Genomic DNA, 17,236 nt, shown 5'->3' with positions numbered 1-17,236 from the left:
AAGAAGCACTCCCACCCCCAGGTGACTTTAGATCATCAGTAAAGCTGTTTATCCCACCAGCGGCGTACCTGAGTCGGCTTTTGTTTCTGGCAACACGAGTCAACGTGTAGCGGTTAATGGTGTAGAAATAATCGTGGTAGGGGACGTCGTGAGTTAGCACCTCTGCATCTATGACATAGCACTCGCTTTCTTGGCTGGCTTTGTACATTGTCTGTGTAAAAGAGCATGCAAGGCAACCGTTAGGCTGGTCAGAACAAGGCTTTGATAGTTAGGCACCTTCACTAGCACTTCAAAAAACAGCTCTGCCACAAACAGGAGACTGTGGCCACGCACAGCCCCATCTCTGCAATTTCTCCATAAACAACTCGCCTTTTGGGCTGGCCTACTCAAGGAACCAAAACGTCTCGCTCAGGTGTTTCCAAGGACATACATCAAAAGGGGCATTCAGTTCCAGCAGCTGAATCCCCAGTTTTTTGTCTCAGATACGCAGTTACACTGTCACACGAGGACCGATTTTGTGGGACCTCGTTTCACTGAACTGAAGTCTGGCTTGCCAGAGAGCAACCCGATCTAAAATGAGAGCTGAGCCCGCTCTGAGCAGAGGCGCTTTCTAGCCTGAATTACTCTGATTCTAAAGAACAAAAAAGCACGTCAGACATTTCTTTAAAAAAAAAAAGACACGAAGAACATGAAAAGCAGCAAGCTCAAGACAAGAAAGCAAATCACAGACCTGTTCCTACCAAGCATACCCCTGCTGCCCCTTCACACACCTGCGTCTCAGTGACAGTGGCAGTTTTGGGGGCCAAAGGGTTGGTGAGGGTAATGGTATAGAGGATCACTCTGGTCTGATTGCCATTTTCTTCCTTCTTCCAGGGATGAAAGATAATATCTGAGAGGAGAAAACAATATTCCATCAAAGTAACTTAAAGCAACCTCAGGTCAGTTCCCTAGTAAAAGCATAACCAAGCTCAGGAGAGTATTTCCTTCCCTCTAGAGAGCTTGGCTGCAAAAGTGCTAGAGCTCAACTGAGTGTGAAGGAAAGGTCTCCTGTACTAAACGTGGTCACTGCAGGGATGAGGTGCATCCTCTGCCAAGATGCGATGGGAATATCTCTGCCTGAGGCTGTTTTCTGGTGGCTTTGCCTTGACTTGGCAGAATCCTGCAAGACTGCTACTCAGAGGGCTAAGCAGAGCAGCTGTAGAGAGCCTCATTGTAGTATGGCTTCAGACTGAGATGTGCCTGAGGAATTAGAAATGTGGGGAGAATTTTCCCCTCTCTCAGTATATGGAAAGGGAGGGAGGCTGATGCCATCGCTCCTTTTGCAAACCTGCAGTTATAGGGAAAGAAGGGCTGCAGGATGCCCAGAGCACTCTGCACCATCAACTACACAGTCTGTGCCAGTGTCTGGAGTAGAGCTAGAAGAGCTTTTTCCACAGAATGTTAAGCCTTGAACACAAGATCAGGCCGTGGCTGATATTAAGAAAAAGATGGAGAATCTGATTCTTCCACAAACTTACTTAGGGCTCTTAAAAAATACACCCAGATAGCCAAACAAGGCTCATTCTACCTGCTTTTGATTACTGTCAGCATAGGCAGGTGTGGTCCCAAGACCTCACAATATTACCCAATCCCTCTATCGTCAGCCAAAGTCGCACCTCCAAGGCATGTGCTCAAGAACTAGAAGCTGAGCCCTGCTCTGTGCCTCGCAGGGAACACAGCCTCTGTCAGTGACTGGGCTTTGCCACCAGCAGCTTACCAGAGAACCGACGCTGTTCCATGAAGTCTCTCTGGAACTGAGAGTCCGTGAAAAGCAAGTCATACAGTTTGTCCACGCTGAAGTTGAACACTTCATTCACGTACTGACGGCCATTCAAATCCTCGTAAAAGGCCTGGACTTCACCTGTGGGGAAACAGGCCCACAAGCCCCAGGCATGATTCTCTGTGCCAACCTCCCAGGCTGTGCTTTTACAGTCCAGGACAATATTTTACAGTACTTTCCTTTGTGAAGAAGGAACCCAAAGGAAGTGCTTCTATCCCTTTCCCACCACTGATCCCAGGACAATACTTGGAACATCAGGTGGGGTAATTAACTACATGGCATTATTTTAGGGACAGCCTTCCAAATATCCCACAGATTCACTTTCTGCAGCCCAGGCCAAGAATTCTTTGCATCTTCTGAACTCTTAAAGTCCAGAAAAAGAATTCAGTATTTGTTGCCCCAGGCCCTCACTGAAAGAGACAGGGCAAAACACGACACCAATGGAAGGGGTTTCTCCCTGCACACCTTCATCGTGGGTCTCAGACGAGTCGCTGAGCTCCGTGGGAATGTCTTCATTGTCATTGAAGTCCAGGGAAGGGGAGTTCACAGGAGCAATGATCTCTATCTTCTCTCCCATGATATTTGCAATGCCGAGGTCTTTTTCCACAGGACTCTCTGCTACTGCCTCCTCCTCTTCTGGTAGCACCCCATCAAACTGCAGCAAGGACAGAACATAATGAGGGCAAGACTAGCACCTAGAAACTGGTGGTTATTTCTGAAAACTATTTACATCTGTGGGCCAATTTTCATACCTTTGAACATTTGGCCTCAATGTGGCTGGAAATTAAATAATGGAGAGATGGCAGCTTACCATACAGTATTTGGAAAACACAAGGGCATATTAGACCACTTCCTCTCAAAAACATATATATGTATAATTCAAGCTTGGGACATATACAAGGCTTTTTGTTTGTTCAGACAAGCGCACAAACAACACAGGTTTTGTCCCAGACAAAAACACTATACATAATCTGAGTTCTTGTTATATTTCAACAAGGTCTGCCCTGCCACAGTACCATGAAGGTGCACGCTGCTTCCTAGGGAACGACTGGAGCCAGAGGAGGAATTATAACCCCTTTATCTTCAATGCTCCATTTCTTTTAATCTAAAACTACATGTGGGAAAATACCCTTGCTGCTGAGAATCCTAATGTACTGACTTTAGGTCAGGCATGGTTTACTTACTTTTCCTTTGGCAAATGCCATGCCCTCAAACATTACTAACACAAGGACCATGGTCAGCTGCAGTGGAAGAGGAGCTTTAGGGCAAACAGTCACCTTGTACATTCAAGCACTGCCAGCGAAATCCCCGTGAAAAGGATTCCAGATGCCACTGCAGTGGAGGAAGGACACTTACCGAGGCTGGTGCTTCGCTGCTTCCTGTAGATGTCAACGTGCTGGCAGTGACAGATTTCTTTGGCAGCTGAGGGCTAGCTTCTGGCTTGGCCTCCATGCTGCTCTTTGAGGAGCTGTCATTGACTTCATTCTCTTCCACAGGGATTTCTTCACAGTAGCTGAGACGCCACAGAGAACACACGTTTTTATGTTTACCCCTCTCAGTACAGCTACAGCTGGACACACAGAGCAAGTAAGAATATTTCTATGCGGTTTCCAGTCTGACCGGAATCAGAAACGGCTCAGTGCAGGGGAGATCAAGCCCAAACTTTTCAAGTGTTTATACTGACAAGCATCAGCACTCATTGACCATGTAACACACTGACTGGCCCAGTGAATGGGGCATTTTGGCATTTACAGAATCGCTCATCTACTTCAGCAAGTAGAGAGGCAACCATTTCGGTTCCTACTGATTTCCATGAGGCAATGGTACACCTTCAGCTTTTTAGCCCTTAATCCCTAAGGCCAAATATTTGCCCAGAACCCAAAATCTCTCACCGGGAACGAATTGCAGTTTGAGGTATGCCAATATATAAGGACTCTTGCTTTCCTGAGGCCATCTTTTCTTCATCACAAGCAGATTTCACTCCTCCTCACTCACCCCATTGTGTTGAAGTCATCATCAGGAGGCACGTAATCTTCATCATCGCTGGTCAGACCTAGCTCGTTCCCATAACACTGGTGGACAAAGTGCCAGAGCTCCTTTGGACAGAGAGGCTAAAAGAAGGAGCAGAGCACAGGGTACATTTTCACCTGAGAAGACTAAAAGATAATGAATATGCCACACTTCACACTTAAACTGGATCTCACACTGCAAGTGTTAATTCAGTATTGCCTGAACAATTTTCATGTTTGACTTCTGCAGTAGGTAATGGAAGTGAACAGCACTGAGGATTTTTCGTTTTTCTCCTCCCCGCAGCAGCTTTTTCTCAGTATGAGTCAAACCCCAAAACGCTGGCATTTTGATTGCCATCAGCCCATTATTTCTTTCTCAATCTGGAATTACAACTGTCAGAAATATTACATTTCTTGCCCTGAAAGCAGAAGCGAGAGGTTCTGACACATCCTGCTGATGGGAGGTGAGAACTTTCTGGCGGACTCACCTCTCCTGAATTCCAGCGATGCCACAAGGTGGACTGAGTGTTACTGGGAGCCTGGCCAGCCCCATGGGCTGCAGGCATACGTTTGTGTCTTAATACAGTGAGGCCAAGTTGGCACAGAGATTGCCCTGATCAAGTAGTAAGAGGCCCTTTTGCCAAGTAAGCCTTCGCTGCCAGCTCAGGTTCTGCCCTAAAATCTGACTTCGTTATTTCTCCAGGTCACAAGCTCAGGTTACTGAAGACACTGTCAGAAAGCCAACAGGAGGCTACACCCGGAGCAGCACAAGAAATGAGATCTCCCACCACTACGGTGCTGTGCGTGTAATATTGTAAGCAATAAATCTGTGTTTTCCCCCACATGTGTTTTCTGCTGTGTCTCCATTTAATGTCTGCTCTACCACACCAAACCCCAACACATGTTGAGTTTTTCTCCCCTTCGACTTTGTTTAAATGAAAACTACCTAAAGATTACACCTGCTGGGGAAACTATCTGAAACAGCAACAGAGAGAAACATTTCCTGCTGCAGTTTAAAATCAAGAAGAGTTACTACTGGGAAAAGACTGTATTGTATCTCCGGTTAAAAAGAAAAAATGAATTATCAAGACCTTTCACAAAAGCCCAGCTTTTTACAATGCAAGTTCATTGATTCCCACATGACTGCATTCTGGAGCCCTCAAGAAATGGGTCGGTGAACTCGTGATTTAAGTGTGTGCTGCATGGATGAAAGGAGATGGATTTTTACCCACGAGAAAGTTATGACCAATGACAAAGATTTCTTGGTAATGAGAAAAAATAAACCTAGTGAACTTTTTCAGAGTTGCTGGCGTAAACTTCTTCCCATAGTTACTGTACGTGATAAGGCAGGAAATTTTTAATCTAGCTCCTAAAACTAGCAGTCAAAAGTACGAAAAACACTCAAATGAGAGACTTTTATTCAGAAACATATCCAGCTGTTTTACCTTCTTCTCCCATACACTCTCTTTAATTCACATGTTAGCAGAAAAACCACGCTAGGCTCTTTCTCCCTCCCTTGTGCCAGGCATGGATCCTTCATTTGGCAAACGAGCTCCCTCAGGGTTTCCTGCCTTTATCACTCCAAATCTTAGTTCCTGTTTGCCATGACCTTGAAACCAAGGGCGCTGAATTTTGTGATAAACTTCAAAGGGCCGATTAAATTACAGCATCCGATAGCAACATGAGCTGCCCAATGCAATTTGATCCTTTTGCCTACTAAATACTACCCCAATTTCAGGACGGGGCATTCTAGCACTTGATTACTTCAGCATCCCAGTACGGTATGAACTCAAGCCCTGAACGTCTCCAAATGCTGGCAGCCCTGTACGATCGGTTTGTCAGTCTTACTCCTGGAGTGAGGCCAGAAATACTCACTGGACATTGGAACAGATACTCAGAACCAAATATAGGATATACGGGGTCTTTGACATAGCAAGTGCATATCCTTGCTTTATTTTAAAATCCAACCTACTGAGCCTTTACCCAATGCACCCCACACCCACCATCGTGTTTGGTTTTGGGATGTGCTGAACACATGCTTCTTTCCTGCCCTATCTTGAACTCCACACTGCTGAAGAACAGACTTCCTAAGAACTTTGCCAGTGCAGTGAGCTATTTCTGTTGCATTTTGAACTGCTTTCTTCTAGGCTGTTTCACTTGTATTACAGACCTGAACAATCTCCTTCCTGATTGCTTCCACACCTCAGCAGAGGCAAAGAGACATCTACTGTGTGTGTAAGATGTGTCTGTGGGTAGACAGAACTCCATGCAAAAAGAGATACTTGCACCTGCAGCTACGTACCTGCTCCACCTAAACACACACGTACTTACTGACCCTACGTCTTTTTTTTTTTTATGTATATATGCTTGTCACAGGTACTGTGCTTCTGCATAAATCCACCACCTCCCTTTCATCCCCCCCAACGCTGAGATGCTGGTCTCTGTACCTTGTCAAGGAGAGCGTTCTGCCAGAGTCTGAACATCATCATGTACGTCCTGTCTCGAGCCCCGAAGGAAGTAAAAAAGTGCTGAATGGGAAGAGATGGAGAGAAAAATCAGTTCAGAAAAGGCCCAGCAAAGGGATGAAGAGGCACACCTGCTGGGATCATTTTCCAGAAACAGCACACAGAGGGACTGAGCAAGGCACACAGCGCTGCTGCTCAGCTCCTGGGCACAGACTGAAGTCCATGGAGACTTCACGGCGAGGCTGAGTGCCTCTCAACCCACAAAGCTGCTCTGAGCACAGAAACAGCTCAGTTAGCTGTGTGCTACTACAAAACCCAGATCTTCTATTTCCTCCATGCCCACACACAAGCTACATGAGTTCCCGACTCAGCCCAAGCCCCAGGTCTGCAGAAGCTCTGCACCCAACCCTTTTCCATTAGTGCTTTCTCCCAGGCCCCACGTACCACAAGCAGTCAGTTTGGAAAACTCCCATGGAGGTGGTGTTAACACACTTACACTCCCTTGCCCCTGACACCCACAAAGTGCAGGCTTCAAGGATGTACCTTTTCAGTGTCAGTGCAAACTTGGATGGCATTAGGAATGAGCCGTGCTGTTTTTTCCTTGGTCATCGAGCAGATATCCTTCAAGCGAACTGTCAGCTACAGTCAGAGCCATGCAGAGAGGGGAAGGCAGAAAAAGAAAGCAGGTAATGAGAGACACTGGTGAGAAAGACGACGGAAAGAGTGCTTTTAAAGTTGTCAGCAAATAAACTGACGTAGAACACATGCTCCGTGTGCCAGTCGGAGAGCCTTACCAATGTCTCCCAGCGGAAGATGTTGCTGTAAAAGCAGATCCAGTTTTCTGAGAGGTAGAGGCGGCCCTGCAGGAGAATGTCTCTTTGTAGTGCACATGAGTAATCTGTGGGTGAACAACACATGGTAATTAAGGAGCATCAAATGAGAAGACATGGCAGCCTAAACGTGAGGATAAGCAGCAGCACCAAGAGAAGAAATTACCCGACACAATCCTGCAGAAAGGATTGTGAGCCAGAAGGAACTGAGCCATAGCTGCTGTTCTGCCCACTAGGTTACGATTTCTCCCCAGGGCATGCCACAGACCATCTCTCTTAGAGGTAAAACTATCTTGCCTTGTTAGCTGGTCATTCAGTAGCATCCTGTCTCCACATTTTAACCTGGGTTTTCCTTCTCGCCTTCTAGTGTCATCGCTCATTCCTCTCCCAATTTAAGCCTACTAAACAATTTCTAGTCCTCTGCTAGTCTGTGCATATTGCAACAGTGTGAGACACGGTATGAAATCACCAGTTACATTAGATAAAAGAACAGATGCAATGCAGTAGGCAATCACTAATTAGCTGCAAGGCCAAAGCCTAGATGAATACAGGAAGAGTCATGAGTAGGGAGCATCGGGGATGTACAAAGGAGCTTGAAAAAGGGAAGCTCAGGGCCATGCATGTTGAGACAGGCAACCCTAACCAACTGCGGAAAGAGCTCAAACACTAACGGGTTTGGGGAGCACTGCGGAGGAAAACATACACCCGAAGTCAGCAGGAGACAAGGCTGTAGCTGATACTGATCAGCTGTGCTCTCCCTGAAGTGAAACAAGTGAAATCCATTAGAAACAGTGAGGAGGGGGACTGTCTGTGCACAGAAAAGAGACAGTGGGCTTGTTCCTTGGTGACAATCTCTTAGGAGAGGAAAAAGCTGCATGTCCGTGTGCTGGATTTCCTCCCAAAACCACGGGCCAGCACAAAAGAGCACGGCACAGAGGACAGTCCTTACCTACAATGAGACGCTCCGTGTCGGGAAGATGCTTGAAGAGTTTCCTGAAATCTTCATTCCGTTGTTTGTAGGTTGGACTCAACACCTGCAAATAACAGAGCGCCTGTTAAAGAGATGGGCAGGCATGAGTACAGAGAAACGGAGTGGGAAAGCAGGAACACCTAGGTAAGGAGAAGGGGGGTCAGATGCACTTACAAAGCACGAGGCCAGGAGCTCCCATCACAGCAGGCACAGGTGGGAGGATCTGGGATTTAGTGCATTAAGTGAGAGGAAGAGGAGAACCTGACTTGGAAGAGTACGCACAGAGCAGAAGGCCTATGCCTTTGTCTGCAGTGCAGAACTGCGTGGAAGCTGTGGATGCAGAGGAAATCCCTTTTCCTGCAGTCACAGACTGTACAAGGTATGATGCACACCCTGTCTGCAATTCCTCAGCTGGCTGCCACTCCTCAGCTCTCCAGGAACAGCATTGCAACCCCGGGCCATAGGTGCTTCAGTGTAGCTGCAGCTCTGCCAGGGGAGCTCGAACGATCACTGTCAGCTCAGGAATAATGCAGTCATGCCCTCTCCTCTCCCCATCGAGTGCTCCACCTGGCAGTTAGGGAACCCACAGCTATCTGCCGGTATAGGGGGAACACCTCTGTGGGGTGCAGAAGAGGCTTGCACAGCGACTTGACCCTGTTTTGTGTTTATTCTGCAGACACCTGGCCTCACGGAAGGCATCAAACAAAACCGTGCTGTTGGCTGGAGGGAGATCAGGAGCTGGCTTCTCTCTGCTGTTTACTAAACTTTGATGTGACTCTGTCCCAGGACCGACAGTTCTAGCCAAAGACCACCTCTTGCATGCCACGCACGTGCTGACGGCAGCTCAGAATAGCCAGAACTTCTGAAGGCAGAACTGACTGAAAGAGAGGCAGGTACAATTTCAGGAGGCCCATGTCTCTCCTCTAATCTCTCCTGCTCTTTCTCCCACAAACGTGGGGAAGGCAGAGCAACCTGGGGGACAAGCTCTTCCCTCCAGACCTCACTTTCCTCTCAACAACCCCTTCCTACCTCTTCCAGCTGCACAACGTACTCTCCCAATGCAGAAAGGTGGGCATGCATCAGAGCCTCCCAGCAAGGGCCCCCAAATGAATGTGATTATAGAAGGTAGTTTCTGGTTGAGAAACCGGGGGGGGAGTGCTGAAGGGATAGGAGGAATGTGAAGGTTATTAGCCTTACAAAACTGTCAAATGCTGTCAAAGAAAAGAAAGAAGCACAGACACCCCCACCCCGCTCCCCCCCAAAAGCATTCCCTCTTCCACACAGCATTTCAATGAACTAACGAACTAGAAACAATATTTTTTAACATCTTAGCACTTCGGATCTTTGTTTCAGACCTGTGGGCCCGAAGGAAGGTGTCTTGATTCCGAATAAAATCTACAAAGCAGCAACTGACAGAAGTATCATTTCACTTACCGAACTTCTAGCCTGAATATCTGGAAAAGACCTTGGCCAGAGACGGGCTCCAGTAAGAGCCTAAGCCCAAGATTTCCTGGGACACGCGGAGAGGATGGGAAAGGAGGGAGGAATAGAGATCATAATCAGTGCTGAGCTCTGGGTTTAACGCGTTACAGACCAGACTTAGCAGTTCTGTCTCCATGGGGAGCCCTGCTCCCCTCCCTTCCCCACAGCCGGGGATGTTCTGACCCGTCCAAAGCCTGCACTGCAACGGACGCTTCTGCTTAGCACCAGAACTTCTGTTACGGCGAAAAACAGCTCAGTTTAGAGACACTCACAGCTAGAATTTCATCTGATCCACTGCTGACATACTCCTGGGACAAGTCGACAAGCCCGTCCAGGTCCGAGAGCAGACTTGAGAGCTCTTGATGCAGCACAAGATCCCAGAGAGCCTCGCACTCCGGCAAGGGATCCATAGCGTCCCCTCCGCGCTCGCACAGCTCCCCGTGTTCCCAGGCAGACTGCTTTTCCTCTTCCTGCTGTCACCGCTTCTTGTTTAGATTCAAAGTCGAAAGAGATACAGCAGCTTGGCAGGAGTTCGTGTGCCTTCCCCTGCTTCCCCGCTCGCGTTCAGGTCGTCTGCCCTAGCGGCCTCTGCAGCTCTGAGAGGGGACTCGCCCTGGGGAGGACCTTTTCCAAGTGGCTCATGAGGATAAGCGTGCTGGCGGGCAGCGTTTGCGCTCTTCTGCTCCTGTCTCACCCACTGCTTGCTGTGGGTATCCCTTGAAAAAGGGCTGCAAAAGCGCCGACAGCCCAAGATGTCCCAGGCAGGCTGTGCAAGGCGTCTGCGACTCCTGAGCCAGCCCCAGTGGCCAGGACCGCGAGCAAGCACCCAGCACAGGTCTGATGGCCAGCACCCCACAGTAACAGGACACCAAACAGCTCAGAGCCTTCAGCTGTTGGTGTTTTTTCCCTGCTTTGAAAGCAGAAAAGCAGCGATTCTTATTCTTGCGCCTGCCTCAGGCTCTCTCCTCTCGTCCCTCTGCTCGGAAAGGCAGCTTTGGTCTTTGGGGAGGTTTCTCATGGAAAGAGCAGGCGGGGGGATACCAAAGTGCCTCGCACATGCTTCCAGTTACTGGAGTGGGGAGCTCTGCCGGCCAATGCCCTGCAGTAACCCAGGCTCAGCCTCCAGCAGATGTTTCCTGTCGTGGAGAGCTGCTGGACACTGCGGTGGGGGCGGCGTGAGGGGAGCTGGGTTAAGGAGGGACCAGCTGAAAGAACAGAGCGATGATGAAATCAGCCCTGCAAGACCCGCGGAGTTAAAAAATTTTAGAGCTCAGCTACTCCTGCGCCCCCCAAAAAGCCTGGGTCTTTCTCGGTTTCATTCATCAGCCAGATCACTTCGGAAAGGACGAGCAAGGGCTCCCGCAGGCTCCAGCAAACAAACTCCCTGCAGGTCTCGGGAAGATTGCTTGGAGCACAGCTCCCCGTATCCCTCTGCCCTCCGTCCCCACACTCTCCATCTCTGCTCAAGCGTGGAAATGCACAGGAAAAGCCCACGCCACGCCAGCTCCGCTCAGCCACGATGCTGAGCTGCGAGAACCAGACGCAAGCACACTGATGAAAAATCCTAGTTCTTCCTAACAAACCGGGGGCACAGATGTTTCCAACCACACAAAACCTACAAGGGCATGGCTTCACTGCAGGGCCACGGAGTGCAGCAGGGTGCCCGCTGGCAGGGAGGACCATCGAGCTGCTCAGGTGCACCACGAAGGCGTTGCTCCTCGCATCTGCCTGCACTCACCCAGCATCCCCAGTTGAAGGGTGAGGAAAGCAACTTCTGCAGCCCAGGAAGGACAAGGTATTAGCACTGCAGACGACTGCGAGGCACCTGTGTTGTTTTACTGAATGGCCTGTCTTGCTGGAAACTCCGTATGGGATTGCTTCCAAAAAATCTCACCAGGATGTTTCTCCGTCTCCGCAGCCACCCACCTCTCCCATTGCAGATCTGAATGGCACGAGCGATCGGAAGAGCCAACCCGGAGGTGGTGACAGCAAACATTAACCCTACTGCAAACAGAGAGGGACAGGACAGGATGGCACTGCGATGGGTGGAGGGGAGTTTTCGGGGGGGAACGGGGAGAAAAGCGTGACCCTGCCAGGGCCACGACTCGCTGGTAATATGCTGAAAAATCCTCTGGGAGGAAATCTAAAGCAGCTGCTGCTGGGGGATGGGACAGGACAGGGAAGTCTGACAACACAACAGCTGAGGAAGGTAGAGTCTGGCACAGCACACGGCACAGAACACAGGTAGACATAAGGAGGCAGGGAGAAAACCAGGAAGGAAAACCTTAACTGATCTGCGTGACTGATGGACTTGCTCCTAAGCCTTTGTGGAAGACTTGCATTGCCTCTGGACAGATCAGAACTAATGGAAAGAGCAGGATACGTGCCTTGCTCGTGGGGGAGAGTGTAGACCCCACTGACAGCAGGACTGCTGTGCTGATTAATGCCAGCAAAGCAACTGGCCACCTGTCCCACGGCGCTTCTTCCAAATCTGGTCAGGTCACTGGGGACTTCCTTCTTTTTTTTTTTCTTTTCCTTTCTTTTAAAAGTGAATTAACACCAGAGGGAGAAGCTTCAAAGTAATCACTGGCAGTCTGTGGTAGAGTGAATTTGAATTCATCATCCCATGAGCGTGCACAGAAGTTCATTTCTAATTTAGTGCCGCTCCACCACAGCGGGCGTGCCAGGCCCGGTAATCGATACGCCTGACATCATGGAAACCCCGGGGGGAACTGCCGGTGAAAAACACCTGAAAGCCAAGGAGTTACGCTGCTCCAGGAACAGCTTGACAAAATGGTTACTGGCACTGGAAAGCTGAGAGCACTGATTCAGAGAGTAAGGCAGCTCATTCAGCACCTCACTACCTCATCGTCAGGCCTGGGTTTTTGCAATAAGCCCCGCTATAAGATTGCTGGTGCTGAGTCAGACTCAGGCTGCCACCCACTGGGAAGATATTTCTGATGTTTTCGCTAAAACAGTGCTTCATTTCCCTCTCTTGGTCTTAATCCGGGTTATTTTACTCATTCCAACAGCTGAGATTCCCCCTTCGCTCTGGCATCTATGAGGTCTCCAAGAGGGTGCTGCAAGGAAAGAAGACAGCACACCAAGACATCAAAGGCTGATTTCTTACGGTGCTCAGTCTCCTGATCATTTGACGTTGTTAAGAAGCTGCAAGTGCTGCTTAAAAGGCTTCACAAAGAAAGGCCCTCAGCCACCTCCTGACTCCTAATGTGCTTTGCTGCAGCTCTCCCAGGGCCTGGGCTCTCTCCTTTACGCAGCTACCTACCAAAACGCAAATCTGACCAGATTTATTTTTGAGACATTCAGCTCTGCAAGCTGAAATTGCTTAGAAAGTTCAAAAGTTACAGAGGATACCAACAGTGCACAGCTCCAGAAAGGACATTTCCACAGGAGACCACATCCCTCCTTTGCGCTCCTTTCTGCAGTCTCTGGCTGTGATTCTCCTATGGCTTAGAAATTATACCACTGCTTTCCTCTATGAAGAAAAGCTTCAGCGGTGTATTACTGTATTCACTGAGCATGTTTTCCCACTCACTTTGCAAACGGTGACACACAGCACGCAGCTCCAGCACTACAGCCAGGGAGAGCCTGCAGAGCTGCGGTCGGAGCGAAATACAGCGAGCAGTGATACCTGAAGCCGACTGTTCGGGTTTGTGCATGGCTCGGCAGAGGCCTTCCCTGGAGCCACTGCTGGGAAAGCTGCCCTGTGTGCACAGCCTTTGTTTGCAGAACCGCAGGTGCAGGGCTTCTGTTGGGGCTTTGACCCACTCGGCGCAATCCTCGGTGCAGACTTTGCTCTCCCAAAGACAAGCGGATAGAACCGTACTGCTGTTGAACTTTTCAGACTCACCAGGACAGTAAAGGTCTTTGGTAGTACTTAAGAATACCTGAAAGAGGCAATTACTGTCTTCTCACTGTAATTTTTTTCCCCGCTAACCACTCTGGAACTGTACTGTACATGGGTGAAGAGGTGGAGGCTCGGGTCAAGTAGAGGGAAAAGCTGTAAGAAGAAAAAAATTGAAGCATGGTTCCAAAAGAGAAGGCAGGTGAAAGGACCGCAAGCAGATAAACACAAGGGAAAGGAGTACAGAGGAGGGCTGACCTTGGGACCTAAATATTAAACTGAAATCCTCCTGGACAGACACAGATCTCACATCTTCCCCAGTGTCAACTGCGTTTGCTCTAACTTTTCAAGATCCTCTCTCTTACTCTCTTTTCTGGGAGTATGCTCTACAGATTCTCCTGAGGCATGGCAGCTCCCAGCACAGAAGTAACCCTTGCTATAGAGCGGCAGCCAGAAATGCTGTGGGAAATCAGAGATGCACAGCCTGATTTAGGAACAGTCAGGGAAGCAGAAGGATCACCAGGCCAGCTGACGGAGAAGCAAGCAGAAAAAAAATCCTGGTAGATTTGCAAGGCTCAGGGCCTCAACTGGCACTGACCTCAGGACATGAAACCTAAGAGCTCCTCCATGCTCAAACATGAGGCTCTTCACCCAGAGCCCAGCAAGAAAGAGAAGGACAAAAGAGACGCTTTTTCTACTTTAGCACCAAAATGTCTCCAATTTGTCTCTCATTTTAGTGACTTCTGCTGGGTGAGGAATTCCTTCTACCAACTTGTGGAGTTCTTGTATCCCACAGAGCCAGTGCAACCTCATCCTTCCCCACCTCTAAGCACATCAGGTCTTCAGAATAAGTCATGTTTTAGTAAACAAAATTAAAGAGAAAACTTGTTTATGAGCTCTATTCTTTTTTAAAAAAATCATTTTAAAAATAATAAACCGATTAACAGTAATTCAACATGCAGACACACAATTCCAGTGCAGACACACTCAAACTGCATCCTGATGGATGAGCACGGATGAGTGGGGCTGAAACCAGAGCTGACCAACAAACTGGGGTTTAATCCGTAAGAGAAGAAGTTCTTCAAGCCAGAGGTTCTTTGTCTGCTGTTCCTCACCAAAGGCATGAGAAACACCTCGGGAGACTTTTCCTTTCCACTGCCAGTGAACCCAGCCAGCCCAGTGACGTTTGCTTTTCCACCGTAAGGGCACAAACACAAAGCAAACCCCGTACGGTTGAGCACATTTATTCTGGTTTTGTTTTCTAACGCTCACTGTGCACCCAACCATCTTGCACTCTTCCTCTGGAGAGCCAAGAAGAGAAAGCACCAAGACCATGAAAGGGCAGGACTCTTGCCAAATCAAGCCATGACCTTGGTTCACTCCCTTTCTCCCACTTGTCAATCTGGTAGGGATGCCAATCCTAAAAAGCACTGCTAGGATCAAGAGGAGAACACACAAGGGTGGAGAAGTCGGTAACATCGTAAGGAAAAAGTAGAGAATAAAGAATCGAGGGAGAGAGAAGGAAGGCTTCCAACTGCCAAAGAGGGATAAAGTGCTACAAAGACAAAAAGACCAGTTAAAAGCAGCAAAAACTGAAGTCATCTTAGAAAACCGGCATTCTGACCACTGATGCTCTGGGGAGCTTTGAGGGCCATGTGCTCTTTGAGGCAACGACTATATTTTTGTTTTGTGTTGTACAGTGCCTGGCACCCAGGGCTGCCAAAGAGACACAAAGAACAATTGTGGAGCGTTTGCTGCACGCATAGAGAAGTTTACGTAAAATGATAGTGAGGGGAAATGGGTAAAATGAAACTGTAAGGCCTCATGAAGGGGTAGCCTCCACGGATTCATTTCTACAGCTGCTCACAGTGGGGTAAGAAATAGAGGAGTCAGAAGGGTCCAAGTGCCAGAAAAATCCTGCCTGGAAGGAGCTGGCAAAAAAAGAGAAACTCTATCAAGGAGACACATTAGCAAATTTTTGATGTTAATACTAGCAATAGGATTGAATGCCTTCCTGCAGTTTGCAGCCCATCCGTGTTTCCACATTGCTGCTTTTATCTGGCCAGACCGTCTCTACTAACTAGAACGTGTTTTGTTTTGCTTTCTAAAGGAAAATAATTGTGGGGGGAAACCACAAAAAATGCAGCCAGTGCTTACTCTCCGGATGTACTGTCTCTCATGCTGAAAATATATGGAGGAAAAACAAGAGAACAGAAAGATAAGATAGAGAGGATACAAACACACGAGACCCACAGAAGCAGACCACAGCCAAGCATCGTGCAGCAGGGAATGGATCTCGGCAGCTACCGCCTCCATCAGCTCTTGTGGGATAGCAGAAGTCACCTTTAGCCACGGACTTCACGCGCCGGTTTGGGGTGCCTACGTGCCCAAAGTGCCTCGCTCCACGGTTCCTCTAACTGCCACTGCTCCACCACCTTGGGCCACCGTGGGTTATGCTTCATTCCTCGTGCCACTGCCTCCACGCCTCCATCTGCCTCTGAGATCACGTCTTCTCCTGTCCTTGCTGCTAGCTAGCTCTCGATCTGATTATCCCACTTGGCTCTTCCCCCACAACAAAGGGAGCTCTGCACTGATGTCCCTGCCAAGAGGACAGCTGTTTTCTGTTCCCGCTTCTCTCCCCCTCCTCTCCAACCTTATTAAATTCCCTTCTCTTTTCGAGAGAGGCCTGTCTGTTTCCTACCGAGAGCACAAAGGATTCAGACATCAACCCAGATGCATTTAACACCTTAAATAATCATTGAAGGGGATTTCACCTCAGAGACATAGCAGGCTTACTAGGGCTAGTAATCACTAAAGCAGTGAAAGGTGCAAAAAAGTGAGACAAACGCACCTCCTCCTTCAACGGCAACAAAGAAAGAACATGCTCTGGCACAGCCCCTCTCTGACATCTCTGTGCTGTGATTCAGAGTCATGATCCCAGCCAAACCTGAGGCAGTGCTACCACAGAGAGCCACAGATCTGCAGCACCTGATGCACGTTCCCCAGCCAGCACATCCAGCCAGAGCTCCGGCAGGCTGCCACGGCTGCACAGCATGCTACCTACGCCAGCCACGGCTTCTGAGACGAGGCAGAGAGAGTGAAACGTCCCAGTGCTGGTTACGTACAGCAAATAAGTGTGCCTCTCACGCCTCTGTCAAATCTGAGCACGCTGTATCTGCTAAAATCACTGGTTCCCACACCTGGCGCTGCAGGAAGGTAGAAATCGCTACTGAACGTGGAAAGGCTGCTGCATTTGGCTACAAAGCCACCGTGCTGCTCGTATCTGCTTCAAAGCGCTTCAGGGGTGGGGTTCGACCATGCAAAGGTGGCACCGATTGTGGAAACTCGCAAACCGCCAGCTTTGTGCCTAAACACTGCCCCGCGTGCTTGCAGAACAAAAATAAGATCAAGGCAGAAGCAGGCGATGGTTTGCGTTTCTGTGAGATCAACAGAAAATAACTCCTCTCTCACCCCACACCACCCTGAGAGATGCAAAGGGTTTGCATGGTGGCAGCTCTGTTTGACACCACATCAAGACCAACTCTGCCAGGAAACTGGAAGGTACAGGATGTAGAGATCATCAGAAGAGTGACTGCACAGACAAAGCTTTTGCTCCCTACCGCTGGCACCCTTTCCCTCAGGATGTCAGTCCTCCTTTGCCAGTTCTGAGCCATTTCCATCTCCTCTTTTGGGAAATGGCCAGTATGCCCCACTGCCACTGCAAAGCCCCTTTGCACCTTCCCCCCCAGGCACCCAGCCCATTTTCACCCAGGGACAAGAGAAACTGGAGTACTTA

At 48.9% G+C, this 17,236-nt stretch overlaps 1 protein-coding gene across 25 annotated transcripts in view; it reads right to left on the bottom strand.

Moving 5' to 3' along the window:
* The window catches only part of GRAMD1B (GRAM domain containing 1B), a 143,648-nt gene that overhangs the window by 15,585 nt on the left and 110,827 nt on the right, over window positions 1–17,236 (bottom strand). For 13 of the 25 annotated variants that reach the window (XM_083808656.1, XM_083808667.1, XM_083808660.1 and 10 more), the window contains 10 exons: window positions 8,073–8,175; window positions 7,088–7,191; window positions 6,837–6,932; window positions 6,276–6,356; window positions 3,815–3,930; window positions 3,176–3,389; window positions 2,285–2,474; window positions 1,757–1,900; window positions 771–889; window positions 69–211 (listed from right to left, as the gene is read on the bottom strand). In XM_083808656.1, the coding sequence (XP_083664782.1) occupies window positions 69–211; window positions 771–889; window positions 1,757–1,900; window positions 2,285–2,474; window positions 3,176–3,389; window positions 3,815–3,930; window positions 6,276–6,356; window positions 6,837–6,932; window positions 7,088–7,191; window positions 8,073–8,175 (1,310 nt within the window). Of the gene's footprint in view, window positions 1–68; window positions 212–770; window positions 890–1,756; window positions 1,901–2,284; window positions 2,475–3,175; window positions 3,390–3,814; window positions 3,931–6,275; window positions 6,357–6,836; window positions 6,933–7,087; window positions 7,192–8,072; window positions 8,176–9,847; window positions 17,209–17,236 lie in introns of those variants that run through there. The other 12 variants (XM_083808681.1, XM_083808683.1, XM_083808682.1 and 9 more) reach the window with 6 other exon arrangements.

The sequence above is a fragment of the Anser anser genome, assembly GCF_964211835.1.
Source record: "Anser anser genome assembly, chromosome: 22".
Taxonomy (NCBI): Eukaryota; Metazoa; Chordata; class Aves; order Anseriformes; family Anatidae; genus Anser; species Anser anser.
The sequence above is the reverse complement of the archived record's forward strand: the minus strand, read 5'-3'. Positions and strand labels throughout refer to the sequence as shown.